Source organism: Kryptolebias marmoratus, linkage group LG12 (genome assembly GCF_001649575.2).
Source record: "Kryptolebias marmoratus isolate JLee-2015 linkage group LG12, ASM164957v2, whole genome shotgun sequence".
NCBI classification, from domain to species: Eukaryota; Metazoa; Chordata; class Actinopteri; order Cyprinodontiformes; family Rivulidae; genus Kryptolebias; species Kryptolebias marmoratus.
In genome coordinates this window covers 4,156,389-4,172,247 of record NC_051441.1, presented here as the reverse complement: position 1 = coordinate 4,172,247, position 15,859 = coordinate 4,156,389, and the positions used below count along the sequence as shown (strand labels likewise).

Genomic DNA, 15,859 nt, shown 5'->3' with positions numbered 1-15,859 from the left:
ATGAAATTATGATAATGGGTCATTTCTCTCAGCGAGTTGTTCTGTTAATGCACAAAAAGGCTTGAAAGTAAAATGGGGGAGAAATAAATCCAGTTTCTCCTGTGAAGCTGCTACACCTGAACCACCTCCTGCAGCCTCAGCAGCTTTGATGGTATTGTGGACTGAAGAAGTCCCTTTCTGGGGGCCTGAACACCTTCAGGGGGGGTTCTGACCAGCAGACGAGTCACTGCACTAATCCTTATGTTGCATCCCTTTGTGTTTTTGGCTCGGCTGACGGATTGAGTTTCTGGAGGGCCACCTTCCTGCATGTTTTAGTTGTTTCTCTGCTTTGACACCTGATTTTGTGGGGGAGGATGCAATTCACCAAATGTGGAAGAGAACTGTCGGCCAGGATCTCGTGTAAGGGGTTGTTAAGTTGTTATTGCCAAGAACTTTCCAGAACAGTACTTAGGAAGGACATGTTAATGTTAAGACAAAGACTGAAGATAAGTCGTGTCAATAAATCCCCCGTGTTCGGCTGAAGGGAGAAACCAGCGACTGCTTATTTATTTCTGTGGAAGTACTGCCTTTTAAACCTACAATTTGAGTGACTGAGGGATTAACAGGCTTCTGCAGAACTTGAAGAGCAGAGAAACATCTAAAACATGCAGAAGAAAATTTATTTATTTTGAACGTGTTTAAAACTCAGGCAACACGGCTGCACGTTAAGGTGACTCACGAGGAAACCCAGAATCCCCGGCTGAGATCGCCAACTTATCGCCAGCAGTCGCAGCCTCAACTGAAACAAGGAGTGACGTGACAAGAAAAAAACCAAAGAAGAAGTCCAAACCAAACACAAACCGGCTGATTGTGACGATCGCTGCGTCGCTGAGTCGTCTCCGAAGCGTCACAGCTGTGCAGGTAGGTTTTAATTACTTAAATAATCAAAGTTTTAGATCGTAGCCTTTTGGTTTGTAACAGTTTCTGTAAACAAACATCAAAACTTGCTTCAGGACTAATTTTAAAACACTCATTTTCTTTTTTTTTTCTTAATCTATCCGTAATGTATAAAATTACCAAACTGTTATAATAATAGGTGAAATAGAAACAAAATCTGCTTTGTTAGGTGTCCTGATTTCTAAAGTTTAGCATAAATAAACCCTGTTTGACCTCCAGTTAAGAACTGTTTTCTAATAATTTAGTAAATTCTCAGTTAGCTGAACATGAATCATTCCTACTTCAACAGTTTAAAAATTACATAAAGTTATTGCCCCGACTGCATCGTTAAAGCTCATTTTGTTCTGGGCCTTAAAGCAGTTTTTCCCCCCCGACCACGCTCAGAATTACCTGGTGTGATTAAATCTTTCTGTTATGATAAATGATGTTATTAATAACACCTGTCTGCCAGGTATTACCGCAGGACAGAAAGCAGCCAGACGATCCAAATGACCAATGGGTCAATCAGTACTTTCTTAGCAATTTCACAGCCTCATCCTACTTACGTCCAGAGAAATTAGCCTCATCTATAAGCCGACGACACCCATCACCTCAGAATTAATGATATTATTCTCCGTCCAGTGGTGCAGCTATGCAGCGGTGGCCATTAGGGTGTGACAACCGGGATTATTATTTCCACTGATGCCCTCGAGGAACTACGTGCTGCCGGGGTGGGCCGAGCCAGGCTGAACAAACGCAATTTAAGACATTTTCCCCAGAGAACCCAATTATATCTGCAGGGAGGACGGGGTGATCAGGGTCGTTTTGTTCTTTCTAATGGAGCGCGGCGGCGGCAGCGTGTAATGACGGGGGTCTCGTTTTATTCACTTAGCTTTCATTCACTGCCCACATCACTGTCACTCTTCTCCTTACAAGCCCTCCTTAGCCCTGTCACACACACACACACACACACTCGTTAGAGGAGGAAGAAGGATTAATAGCCCTCTGGAAGGAGAGCGTGATTAAAAAAAAGTAGGACTTCTCGTCGTCTGCAGATGGATTTCAAATAACGGCTCGGAGAAAAACTTTGCTTCGTTCTGCTGAAAATGAAGACTTGAAAAGTGGGAAAACAAGTGTGTGTGTGTATGTGTGTGGGTGTTTGATCTTGCAGTCAAGCCTCTGATGGCGACGTGTGTGTGTGTGTGTTTGAATCTCCGCGATCATATTTTGCGACTCGCACGCCTTCGTGTGACAAGTACAATTTCACAGGAGAGGCGGCGCCAGACGAGTGATTTCTTCGTGGAGGAAAAAGTGCTTAACGGGCAGAATGTGGCCAGGAGAGCTCAGCCACCAAATAATACAGAACTAAAGGAGATTTAAATTCAGAAATACTTTCGTTAAAGATGCTGATGGTTGTGGGCAGGAAGGATCTCCTGAAGACTCTCTGTTGTCCGTGGATCCTGCGGGCCAGCTGGATGTCTTTGGGCTCGATGGTGACCATCTTGGCGTGGATGACCCCCACCTGGTCAGCCTCGCTGGCCTCCTTTGGAGCCATGATGGCCGAGCTCTGGAAGCTCAGGTCGGTCTTAAAGTTCTGTTCGATCTCCCGGACCAGATGCTGGACGGGCAGCTTCTGGATGAGCAGCTTGGTGGACTTCTGGTAGCGGCGGATCTCCCTGAGAGCCACGGTACCGGACCTGTAGTGGTGAGGCTCCAGTGGGCGGCTTTAATGGCGAGCTGCTTCCTGGGAGCTTTACCTCCGGTGGATTTACAGGCGGTCTGCTTGGTTCTGACCATGAATGGACTTCAGGGTTCCTCATGTTCAACACTGAAGAGTAAAAGATGTTAATCAGCTGCTCCTGATTGTTGTTATGGTTACGCATCATAACAAGATGTCCAAAAGTAAAAGGTTTCAGTAAAAAAATCCTTGTAGCTGCACAGTGTCCGATACCAGAGGAAATAATCTTTCAAAAAAAGGGATTTACAAGTAGAAAAAAGAAGGAATTAAAATTTTCAAAAAGCAATATCTCTGAATAAATGTAACAGCGCAATTCTAGAAGCAATTCGCAGCTCGGTGGACTTCTGGTAGCGGCGGATCTCCCTGAGAGCCACGGTACCGGACCTGTAGAGGGGAAGCTGGGCGGTCTGCTTGGTTCTGGCCATGCTGGGGTTCCTCTGTAGATTATATTTGAGATGTTAACCAACTGTACAATAAACACCTTGTTGTTATGGTTACGCATGATAAGAAATGTCCAAAAGTAAAAAAAAAAAAAGGTTTCAGTAAAAATCCAGCATCAAATACCAGAGGAATTAAAGTTTTAAAAAGCAATATTTTAGGACGACTGTAACAGAGCTAACATGCAGCAACATAAAATGAAGAGGAGTAAACGGATAAACGGAGCATGAAGAGAAGCCATGGCTCGTGTTCCCGGGCCTCAGTCTCCAGGTTTCCTATTCATGAGTCCGCAGTAATGTGATGATGGCGAAGCGGGCGCCTGGATTCATCACCGACAGGAAGCACGTGCCGTTTCACGTTCCGACAGACAAACAGAAATTAAACGCGTAGCCGAAGGCTGCACGCGGCTCGTGTTTCACTCTCCGCGCGTGAGGAGTCGGCGGTGTCGTCGCTTTGCAGAGCGCCACCTGATTGTGGTTTTATAACGGCTCCGTGGCGCTGCGGGCCCGAAGTTTAATTAATCGACACGCCTCCGACGGCCGCGGTCCAAATCCCACACATGGCCCACAGAACGAGGATATCATACAAAACATGAAGCTTTAAAACTCCTGCTTTTACTTCCATAAACTTCTCCTTTCTTCGTTCCTTGAACCGATTTAAACGAGGACTCAAACTCTTCAAAGATTAAATCTTTGTTTCAGATCAGTTTTGTGAGGAAAAAGATGCTATACTTTAAAAAAAAGCAGATTTCTTCTCATTGTTAGCGTCTCATCGAGCCGCAGGGATCCTGAAGCTGAAAACAGGTCAGCCGTGTCCTCTGTGGGACATCCTGAGTGTCTCTGACTGTGTCCTGCTCTGATAAATAAAGTATTGATTTGTCCTCCGGTGTCTCCTGACGCCTGCAGGGACGAGCGACCATCGCCGAGCTGCTAAAGGTCAGGGGTCGGGTTGGGACTGCGAGACGGGCATCGATCGGTCCTCGGATCTTTAGCCTGGTTAGGCAGAGCGGGGAACGGGTGTCTCCAGAGGACACTTGTGCTTCGAGACGTCCACAAGCGGCGCGCCGGGAAGCATCAGCGGCTCGTTGTTTCCTCAGGTTGTCAGCAGAAGTCGTCTTTGTTGTCAGACAAGAAGAAATACAGAGAAGCCTGAGAGCCGAAAGCTGCTGAAGCAGCTAAAACTGAGTTATCAAAGCTACAAGAGGCAGAACACAAGCTAAAAGCTACACGAGGCAGAATACTAGCCGAAAACTACAAGAGGCAGAATACTAGCCGAAAGCTGCTGGAGCAGCTAAAAACTGATTATCAGAGCTTAAAGAAGCTGAACACGAGCTAAAAGCTACACGAGGCAGAATACTAGCCAAAAGCTACAAGAGGCAGAATACTAGCCAAAAGCTACAAGAGGCAGAATACTAGCTGAAAACACAGAGGGCAGGAAACTAGCTGAAAGCTACAAGGCGCAGAATACTAGACGAAAGCTAAAAGTAGCTAGCTGTGTGATGCTGAAGGCTGAATGAGTTTGATGAAGAAGCTAAAACTGAGATGGTAAAGCTACAAGCAGCAGAACACTTGCTGAAAACTAAAAGGAGCAAAATGCTAGCTAAAAACTAAAGTAGCCAAAGGCTGCATAAAAGCTAAATATAGCAAAATGGTGGCTAGAAGCTAAAGTAGTTGAATGCTAGCCAAAAGCAGCTAAATGTAGCAAAATGGTAACTAGAAGCTAAAGTAGCCAAATGCTAGCCAAAAGCAGCTAAATCTAGCAAAATGGTGGCTAGAAGCTAAAGTAGACAAATGCTAGCTAAACACAGCCAAATGCTGGTTAAAAGCTAAATGTAGCTAAAAGTAACAGGACTGCAGCTAAAGTTTAAAGGATTTCAAACAGAACCGTGTTTCTGAAGTTTTTTTCTGAGGAAAATTATTTGTGAATAAAGTTAAATATTTAGAAAAGTATCAAATTTACAGAAACCAAAAGTCACGGCACCCGTCTCCCGAACGAGCTGAACGTTTTGGTACAAAAACAGCTAAAAACAGAACAAAGCATGAAGAGGTTAGATTCCAAAATATGGACGGAAAAAGAACAAAATCAGCATTCAGGGTTTTTTTTCCATCTTTACGCTCCAGTCCTGCGGATGACACAATAAAACACCAGCAGCCGAACATCAGCCGAACAGAAATACTACGATACAAATACTCAGGAGTATTTAAAACAAGCTGTAAGGAGTGGGCAGAGGACAGAATTGGATGATCTCCTTGTGTGTTCAGCTGCTGCTGCAGGGCAAAGATCTCATGTTGCCGTGGAGATGGTGATGCTGAGAAGTGGCCTGTTTTTGACTGACAGCTGCTGCTGTTTGTGTCTCCAGATGTGTGTGTGCGTGTGTGTGTTTCAGTAAGTTGGATTCTCTTTTAGACACCACAAGTGGCCTAATTAGCATAGATTCACAGTCGGCGCAGCAAAGCACAAAGACGTGGCTTATTGTGGGTTTAAAGCGATTCAGCTTCACATCAAAACATCCCCGATTCAATCTGACGGAAAGGAAGAGAAAATTAATTTCCTTATTTGAATAGAGGTTGGTTTGAGGTTCTTTGTTGTTCCGGTCCTGTTTAACACGGGTTTGGCGGCAGGATGTGGCCCTAATGAGCCTCTCCGTGCCCGTCGGGTTGTTAAGCATTCATGATGCGGATATTTTTACCCGTGGAGACGCCGGGGTCGTTACAGCCGAGGCTTCACAACCGCGTTTGACAGCGGCCGACCCTCTGAAGCACCTTTCATCATCGCCACCAAGACGCTCGGATCAGAACTCCCGGGAATCTCCTCTGCGGTCTCTTTAAGCTCAGACGTTTATAAGTTTTCCTGGAACAGCTGTAAAGACGGCTGTATTTTCTAACAGCCTCCAGCTGCTTCTCAGAGGAGCAGTAGAATCAAAATGGCTCCATTAAAGCTCATAACCACGCCCACAACAACTTCTGACCAATCGCACGACACTTGGAGCAAACCTCTGTGAGAAACAGTTCGGCCTCGAGTCGAGGAGCGAAGCTGCTATGAGAACAAAATGACTCCATTTTCGTCACATGATTGAGAGTCGACTTTGTCACCTCTCATAGAGGAAGCCAAAAAGTAGCTAAAGGCTAGCTAAAACCTGAAAGTAGCCAAAGGCTAGGTTAAAGCTAAAGTATCAAAATGGTATCTTGTAGCTAATAGTAGCAAAAGTCTAGCTAGAAGTATCAGAAAGCTACCAAGAAGGTAAAAGTATCAAAAAGCTGGTTAAAAGCTAAAAGTAGCAAAAGGCTAACTAGAAGCTGAAAGTAGCTAAAGCATAGCTAAAAGCTATAAGTAGCACAAGAAAATAAAAGCAGAGCAAGTCTGCTGTTTTTGAAGGAACTGAAAAGAACTCAAATTATTATAAAAGTTACAAAAACCAACAATCACAGCAGCCATCAGCCGAAAGAGCAGAAGGTTTTACAACACAAACAGCTAAAACAGCACAGAGTCTGCAGTAGTTAGACCGTAAAAAAAACAGGAAACCATCAGTGTTAACGTCAAATCAGCTGCTTTTTTCACATTATTTAATTTCCTGACTTGTGCGATTCTTTACATTTGATATTAAAAATCAGAGAAAATAATATATATTAATAAATCATAGTAAAATTTCCTCAGTGGGTCGTTAAAACTAATTATAGATTAGATGAATACAGTAAGAGTGCAGATTTTCTACATTAAACCCCGCTGATCCGTCTCCACTCCCCGGCTTCATCGTTTATCTGCCTCCATGTTTCCGTGAGGCTCTTCTGTCCTCCAACGACTCTGTTTCTGCTCGTTTTTGTCATCTGGGCGAGAGAGCGGCAAGTGGGCAAACGTTTGGCTGAGCGAGCAGCTAAAGCGGCGGAGTGGGCTGCAGGAAACGGTCTGAGCTAGTGGGAGCTCCGAGGTGTCCAAGGTTCACCCTCTCCCATTGATTTCCTCGTCTTTGTAGTAAAAAGTTTGGGTTTGTGGCGCTGCTTGTGGGGTTAACTTCTGCTCGGTTTGTGTTTCGGACATGTTTGTCTCTCTGTCTCCTGCTTCCTCGCAGGAGGACGTCACAGATCGGGATAAACTGACAAAATAGAACAGTTCGGTAATAAAAACCCAGGTGTGTTTGTTCTCTGCGATGCTTCAGGGGTCACGACGGACCGGCTGTAATCACGCTGCTCTAACATCCCCCGTTTTTACTTCTGTCTCCTCTTCATCTGTCTTCCTTCCTTGTGTATTTATACTTTACATGCTGCAGATAAAAGAAAAACTGAAAGTCAAATAAAATCTAATAAATGCTTTCAAAATGACAGAAAAGAGAGTTGTGAAAATAAGAGTTTCAGCAGCTGTTTATCGCTCACAGCTGAAGATGTTTCTAATGTTTGAGTGTTAGCAAAATATCTCCAGAACAGTGGACGTATTTGAACAAAACTATGGCGGCTGCAGCTAGAAGGCCTCAGCAGACACAGAAATGGTTTTAATTTTGCTCATTTTTTTAGATACTGACCTAACGTTTGGTGTGGTAGTAGCTGAGATTGATCCCCAACACGCACTCTGAGCGCTAACCGAGTCTATAAGATCCGGTTTCTGTTAGCAAAATATCTCACGAATACGTGGACGGGTTTGAATGAATCACTCAAAGGAATAAATTGATGCTCGTCTACAACTCGTTAAGTTTTGGAGTCAGCCCGATTCAAGATGGCCTCCACAGCTAATTGACTCAAGCCAACACAAACAGCTCCTGAGCGTGGTAGCAGCTGAGAGTCATGCCTAACGTTGATGACAAAGTTTGACCAGAAGGGCTCTAACTCATGTATTCCTTCACAAATTATATAACTTTTTATTTTTGCTTTTATGTTTCTCAGTTCTGAGCTTCGATTTGCTTTTCCCGTTGTCATGAAGGTAAATAAAAGCTGATTAAAACAATTTCCGTCACACAGTTTTAACATTTAATGAGGAGGAGACGCTTTTTATGAACCTTTCCTCGTGTGGCAGCAAACAAAACGCGTAGAAGAAAAAAAATCCAACAGCATTTATTATTATAATATAATTTATATATTTAGATTAAAACTAGGATTGACTGAAGTACAGTGGTGCATATGTTAAACAGTAATGAATACATGCAGAATGATGGAGTCCACAGAAAGCATTAAATTTGTGTTTTTTTGTCTTCGTGAGCGCCTCTGCTAGGAAACAGAAAATCACAGTAATTCCAGTAAAATTGTCTTAAGAAAAAAAAAGAAAAAAGTCTATAAATTGTTTTTGTCGTCGCCTCGTGTGTTGCTCTGAATCTGTGTCCACGTGCGGCTCTTTGTGCCTGGATCTTAGCGGTCTGCGTTCATTTTCCGAAGCTTGGGGGGCAGATTGTCCTCCAGCCTCCCCCCGGCTGACAGGAGAGGGCTGTGCATGGGACCCGGAGTGGGCGACAGCGTCGTCGGCGGGCTGCGCTGGTACAGGTCTCCGGTTGACTGCGTCATGGGCTCGAAGCCCACCTTCAGGGACTTGAGCTGCAGGCGATTCTGCGCCCCGGGGCTGGGGGAGGAGCTGAGCCGCTGCAGCTTCAGGGGGAGGTCGCCCGTGCTGCAGGCCTTCTCCGAGTGCTGCGAGCTGAGCAGCAGCACCTTCCTCTGCAGGTCCTCCTTCCCGGAGGAGCTCATCCTCTGCAGCTTGCTCGGCAGACGACCTCCTCCCTGGCGGCCCTTGTCCTCCGAGGTGTTGATGCAGTCCACAGAGAAGACCCGGTCGCGCCGGGCGCCGTGGCTGTCAGTCAGTGCCAGGGTGGGGGTGGACAGAGGGGAGGGCAGGGAATTCTTCTCCTCCAGCTCTTTGACACTGTACGGCGGCGTCGGGACCTCAAATGTGCTGTGGAACTGGGAGTAGTCCACCCTGAAGAAGCCTTCCTCCAGGGACATGACGGGCAGGAAGCGGTGGCCCCATAGCACCTCGTCCTCGGTGTACGACGTCCGTGCTTGGCATGTCATACCTACAGATAAGACAGTAATAATCTTAAACATCTCCACCAAACGAGGTGCAAACGTCATGCCCTCCTATCATCTTCTTCCTGTTCCAACTTTTCCTGCATTTAGTTCAAACGTAAAAACTTTCTCAGTTCATAAAAGCAGCTGAAAAGTCGATCTGGTTTCCAGAAGACTCAGGTTCAACTTCTCGCTGGCTCTCCTTTCATGTCGTTTTTCTTGCTTCGTAATTAAATTCAACAACTAACAGCGGTGGAGAATTTATCGTACAATCATAACTCAGACAGTCTGGATCTCTCTCCCTCAAAGCAGCATCACGATCCTTACATTTCTCCGGTTATCTCTAAGGCAAATACAGGAATCAGAATTATATAATGTTGTCATAACCATGTAGGCGTTCTGTCTACATTGTGACAAAACCGAAGATAATCATGACACATTGCAGCATTTTCCTAACATATTCTAATTAAATAAGAAAAGATTATAAAGCTTTTATCATGAAAATAATTCGAGCTGCACGTCTGCAGTGATGCTCTGTTAGCATTTTCCGGTAAAAAGTCACGTAAGCGTTAACCCGTTTCAACATATTCCAGTTTTAAAAAGTCACATTTTGAAAACTATCACTGTTTTTTTTCTGTTAAATCGTTCCTGCAGCTTAAATTTATTGCACTTTACTTTACCTTTACCCCACCTGCGGCCGCCGGCTGTCAGTCAGCTGCGTACGGCGGCCGTTCACCTGAACTTTCCTCCTCATTCATAAAGGATAAAAATGTCTGTTTGAAATACTTTCATATAGTGAAGTTAACAGACGTAATGAGCTGTCTTTCACCGGTTTTCTCCTTTTTAAAGTGACGCTGTCTGTAAACAAACATTTGCAACAAGCTACAAGACTTAGCATTTGTGTTGGTCTGATAAACGTCCTGTTACGTGTCTAATTAACTAATTAACAGCTAGATCAGGCTCCAATAAGCATGTTTACTTTAGTACTATAACAAAGTTTAGCTGTTTATTCTGTATTTTTGTTTAAGGTTTTTAAAAAATGCTGGTTTTTCGGAACGTTGTTTATTTTTTTAACCTGGATTTTTAAAATATTAGTTCACGATTTAAAATTTCTGAGCCCATCAACACATCCGTGTCCTCTAAAGTTAAAAAAAACTCCATATAATGAACATTATTACACCCGTTATTAGCAATATGTGAAATTATTCCAGCAGCTGCTGTAATAGTCGTCGCCTTTTTGTTTTTAAATAAAGCAATTAGATGACCTGATCCATTTTTAAATGTTTTTTTCTTTTATTATGAAACCGTGGTGATCATCCCGTCAGAGTCTCATAATGCAAGCGACTCGAGATCCTTTTTGTTTGGCTTCCAATGAACCGGTTCTGTGTGTTTCTGGACCCGTGTTTCAGCTCCAGCCTGAGCTTTTGTTTAACAGAAGAGTGGGCGTCTGATCCCGTGCCTCTGAGGGATGATATGTGCAGAGTTATGTCAGAGCCTGATGCTATTCCAGGATCACTACACATCTCCATCCGCTGCAAACCTTCAGCAGTCCTGCGTTGTCTTAATGCTAATTCAGCCCCAAGGCTTGGCTGTAATTACAACACTGAGTGGGGGGTAATTTTCCAGCACTTTTCTCTTCTTTCACCAGAAGAAAGGCTGTATTTCCTCAGACTGTTGACACGCAGGACAACAGCAACGACAGTGAAATGGACGTCTGTGGGCTCCGAGCCTGACAGGGACGCCATTTTGGCTTCATCTTTCGGCCACTGTATGGGTATCCACCCACCCGGTTAATGTTCGCAGCATCCTGAATAAAAATAAAAGCCTTCAGCAAAACAAAACAAAAACACTGGGCAGACAGCAAGCAGGACGTCTCCGAAAAGAAGGGTGTAAAAAAACTTCTGGCAGCGGCTCTGTTGGTGACGGGACGCTCTGCGTTCGGAAACCGTGTCCCGATTTGAACGAAACAAACTGCCGCTTCATTCGGCAATGCTCATTCTCACATCTCGCCGATAGTTCAACTCAAACGTGAGTGCAGAAAAAATCAAACAAAGGAAGTTTTCAAAAATTTAAAGCTCATGAGAGATTCAGACTGTGAGAGCTGGCGCTGATTAGATTCATTTGAATAAATATTAGCATTTAAAAAGAGCTTCACTTCCTTTTTACCACGCCTACATATGTCTGCTTGATAATGCATAAATATATTTCTGTCAGCTCCTAATTTGCTGCATCCACTCCAACATAAACAGAATTAATAGGCTGAAAACTCTGTTTGATATCAGGCTGAGCACAAGATTACAAGGCTGGTATTTATGACAGAGAATGTTTAATTAGTTAAATTAATTTCACTTTCATTCGCCCCAAATTAGTGTATTTATTCAGTGCACTTTGGTCAGAAAAGGAGGAAAATAACACATTAGCAGTTTTGTGTTTTGTTGGGAAGTAAACAGAAGCAGAATCACAAAGACAGCTGATGATTAGGATAATTTCACACAAACGATTTCTGCATTGTCGGGGCAGCTAATGCAAACAAAAGGCCTTGTCTGCATGGAAACGGGTTTTATTCCAAATGTTTATGTCTAAAAATATCCTCACAAGTCGCCATTTCTAGAAAGGTCTTCATCCGGATACAAAGAAACGCCTAAAAACGACCAAAAATATTAAATATTAGCGACGCCAGGCCACCAGAAACAGGAAACAAGTGAAATGGAAACACAAAACCCAAACTTTTCTCCCCCGTACCCGCCTCGCTCTCCTTCGTTGTATGAAGTAATAAAAGATACAAAGGTTTTGTTGAAGTTGAGCAACTTGGTAGCATCTGCAGCACGAACACAAGCAGGGACTCTGCTGTTATATTATTATTAAATGAAATGACAAGAAGCAAACCTTTTTAGGCCAAAGTACGAGTTCGGAACGACCTATCAGGTGCAGAAGCACTGAAGAAGAGACGGGTTCTGTGTTATCGAGAGGTCAGCCCGACCTGAAAAACATCCTCTGGTTTCAGAGCTCTTTGTGTGAAAAGAGTTGGATAACAAACGATGTGTGAAGTAGGTGTAAGTCCTGCCTCGACTGAAGCACCAGCTGTCATCTGAAGAAACAGCAAGCTTGGGTTGAAGGTGCAGCTAACATATCTTTTTAAAAAGGTTTTCTTTCAGCTCTTCAGACAAAAACGCAAAATTTAGTGCAACATTTTTTCCCGAAAATACCATTTCGGTGCTCCTAAAACATCGTTTCTGTTTTGACGCGAGGCTGAACCAATAAAAAAACGTTTGCGTTGTCACAAAAACGCCATATGTCCATCTATAAGTCTGCGTTGTCTCTCTAGTTGTTTGTTTTATGCGTCTTTATCTTGTCTGTTGGACACAACACTGGACTGTTTATCCAATTATCAAGTTTTCATGAGTGATTTTAAGAGAAGTTTCTCTAAGGGGGTCCGCAAACCAAAGGCAGCCGGGCAGGCAACCCCCCTACGAGAAGGAAAACTGTGATGTAAAACCAGTCGACACTCGTTAGCCATCCACCCCCTGGTGGACTGACTAGTTCACAGACTTTTTAAGGGACCGGCCGCCAGTACCCGGCAAAAGGGGGATCTAAACTTTCTGTGGACCCAGCCTGCGGCGCCTTGGGTGCAGGTGGTCGTACAACCTTAAGGCCAGTCCGCAGCCCTACCCTTCAGGCCTGGATTAGACAATCTGACAGACTGCAGACAGGAACCGATTCAAGGACCAAACCCCAGGATCGGGACATCTTTGCCCTGACAAGGAACACTGGAAGGACCCTGGTTGGATTTCTAACTGGGCATAACCCGCTCAACCGCCACAAGATGGTGACAGGACTCCAGGACGGTGGTTTGTGGCCTTCAATTGGAGACATCTTTGGGTTCTTGTTTGGGTCAAAGAGAAAGAATTGTGGGGGAACCCTACATGGATCCAGAGAAGCTCAGAACAGTGAGTGTTTCAGACCTCGTGTCCTTCGTCTGAGGGACACGAAGGTGTCTTCTGGGGACAGCAATGGGTTTTTTACCAAGACCAGAATTGGATTCAGGTTCTACTGATTTGGTCTGACCTATTGTGACGACCCTGTCAGGTGACTGACTGACTCTGTTGAGTGCAGCAGGTAGTTATCGGGAACACCTGATTGGCTGATTTAGTCTGGAATAAAAAGGAAAGGTGTTGTGTAGCAAGGGGGGGGATTAGGCCTAACTCCCTCCTTTAGTTATGTTTATCTGGTTATCCTAGTTTGGCTTATTTGGGTTTGGTTAACTTAATTTTTCTCCTTGATAGGTTTGCTTTTCCTCATTTTTTCATTGCTTTTAAACTATCATTTTTGTGTGCACCTATAAAATGAGTTTTGCCAATAAACTGCACGGCTGTGTTCAAGCCAGCCGGACTTGTAGAAGTAGCTGTTTATGTGAAGAAGCTCTCCTGAGAGGACGACAGGATTTTCGTCAGCTCAAAGTGCCTCAGCTCCACGATGTTCAAACTTCTGGCTTCGCCCAGATTAACGGTCTTAGCAGCGGAGCAGAAACTGGGCTGCCTGCTGATCCCTCCCTCCTGCTCCGCCTAAGTTTATTCAGCTCTGCCATTTCTCCTGCAACAGTGGCAGAGCCAAAAAACAAAGGGAGGATGTTTGTTTTTGGACTTCGGGGGGGGAATCGTTCCGTTAAATATGCGAGAGGGAGATTGTGGAGCTGCTGCTGAGGGTTCTCCAGCTGCCGTCAGAGAAATGCTGCAGAGCTTCTCCTGAAACAGCTCATTCATCATGGTGACACGCGCCTCTATGACCAACGGGCTTTTATTATGCATGGAGTGGGCATAAACTGATTGTGGAGTAATCAAATATTCCTCATAATTCAATCAGGGAGCATTCACACGTTGTCCTTTTCCATCTTATTTAAATATGCAAACAGGGAAGGAAGGAAAATTAGATTCCAGAGTTTTGATTATGAGTGTCTGCGGACCCGTGTTGGTACGAGAAGAATAGGAGATAACAGGAAGGAGACGCGGACAGATTTCCTCACCGGTCGTCTCCACGATCCCCTCGAGGATGACGACGATCTCGAACTGCTCGTTGGAGAGGGAACGTTGCGACAAGTCGAAGAACGGGCTCCTGGGATTGATCTCGTGGCAGATGGTGAGCGGCGACACCAGGAACAGCTGGTCGGCGCCCGTCCCGAAACCGACGTCCAACTCGCACTGGTCCAGAGGCAGGAACTCGCCTTCGGGCGTCTGACGGGACTGGAGCGCAGGGAGGATGAGGAGGAAAAGAGACACGAGAGGGCGGATTAACAGAAGGTGATGTTTCTTTGCATTAAAGGTTGGAAACGTTAAGATTTCAGGGGAAAAACTGCTCCCTAAAACCATAAAAATGGACAAAACTTTGCCCTACTCCAACCAAGTGGGTTTGAATATTTATTTACTTAAGAAAGAAAACCAATCCCATCATGCAGCGGTGTTTCGACAGGATAACCGCGTTCAGTTTCATTCAGTCCTTTCATTGTTTTGTGTTTTTAGTTGATTTGTTTTTTTTCCTGCGTGGATGATTTAGGTGAAAACGTTTTTTTTTATACTTTCTTTCTAACTTTGACACTTAATTGATCAGTTTTAAGGTTTCCTGTATCGTCTTAGATCGATAACTGGTTTGTTTCCGGGTTAAACTTTATCCGAACATGAATCCTTCTGTCTTTATTTGTCTCTCTTCCAGCCGACGTTTGTTCACCGTCCTGTCTGCCTCGTCTGCTGGAACACGTGATTTTTACTTTTGGAGGCGCCTCCTGATTCAGCTCGAACACATCTGGCTCTCACACCTGTAAGATTTCCACCAATGTGATTCTGTTATGTTTATATAACCTGTCCAGAGAGAGAGCGAGACAGGAGCACCCGTCTAACTGCTTAAATGCACGACGCTGCTGCAGACTCAGCTTTGTTCTGATGATTTAACCCTGATCTGGATCCATTTAGGACCCAAGCTGTGAGCTAACGGGCTTTGTGTTTGCAGAAAATAATGAATTATTCCTGTCCTGTCTTTGCAGGATTTCCCCCGGAGACGGACTTCCCTGCAGGTTGGCTGATTGTTCACAGAGGCGACTGAATATGTTTTCACCACCGTTCCTCTATGAGGGTTTTCCCGGGCTACGCTTGGGGAAATCCTACATTTCAATTTCTGTCTTTGCGGCTTAAGATTTCTAAGATGGATGACTGCATGTAAATACTGGTGGGCTGCTGCACAGAGACTGAGCCCGTCTGCTCTTCTTATTCAAATCTGACACGCTGTCCTGACGAACGAGCAGACTGTCGACGTGGAACTCAAACAGAAACACGTTTTAACGATCTAACCCAGTTCCTTTAGGGACAACGGTGCAGGAGAAGCTCCTCGGCGCGATTCTGTTAGAAATGTTGCCCGTAAAGGCTTGACGGGCTCTTATCAGACCCTCCAGGATTTGGCGATGTTGCGATCGCAACTGTTAACGCAAAATCGCAACTTTGCCCAAAACACAGCAACTTTCCCGCAACTTTAACCCAATATTTATTGTTTCTAAAGGGATTTGCCACCGTTTCTGCGGTCTAGTCTCTTCTTTGTGGGTTTGTGTAGCGTGGAATACAAAATAACCCCAAATAACTCAGGAAGAAGACACGTAACGTCACTTCCTGTTAACATCAGAATGCTGGGAGCGTGCAGGAGCAGCGACCGAAGCCAAAATGTGCGCTAATGCTTCACATTTGCCCACAAAGATTTCAGCAAACCAGTTTCCTCCCCAGCTGCAGCTGTTTTGCACGTCCTGCAGTGT

At 44.7% G+C, this 15,859-nt stretch overlaps 2 protein-coding genes and 1 pseudogene across 4 annotated transcripts in view; 1 reads left to right on the top strand and 2 right to left on the bottom strand.

Moving 5' to 3' along the window:
* The first annotated feature begins 705 nt into the window (after positions 1-705).
* The window catches only part of LOC108237812 (zinc finger protein 281-like), a 35,885-nt gene continuing 20,731 nt past the window's right edge, over positions 706-15,859 (top strand). Inside the window, exons 1-3 of one of the 3 annotated variants that reach the window (XM_025006634.2) lie at positions 706-900; positions 14,776-14,880; positions 15,104-15,133. The gene's annotated coding sequence lies outside the window, so the exon portion shown is untranslated. Of the gene's footprint in view, positions 901-14,522; positions 14,881-15,103; positions 15,134-15,859 lie in introns of those variants that run through there. The other 2 variants (XM_025006637.2, XM_025006635.2) reach the window with 2 other exon arrangements.
* On the bottom strand, positions 2,179-2,776 carry LOC108237723 (annotated as a pseudogene).
* kcnj19a (potassium inwardly rectifying channel subfamily J member 19a) overlaps positions 7,972-15,859 on the bottom strand; it is a 14,221-nt gene continuing 6,333 nt past the window's right edge. The window contains exons 2-3 of the mRNA XM_017419488.3: positions 14,093-14,309; positions 7,972-9,080 (exon numbers count right to left, since the gene is read on the bottom strand). Coding sequence (XP_017274977.1) covers positions 8,422-9,080; positions 14,093-14,309 — 876 coding nt within the window. The 3' untranslated portion in view covers positions 7,972-8,421. The remainder of the gene's footprint in view (positions 9,081-14,092; positions 14,310-15,859) is intronic.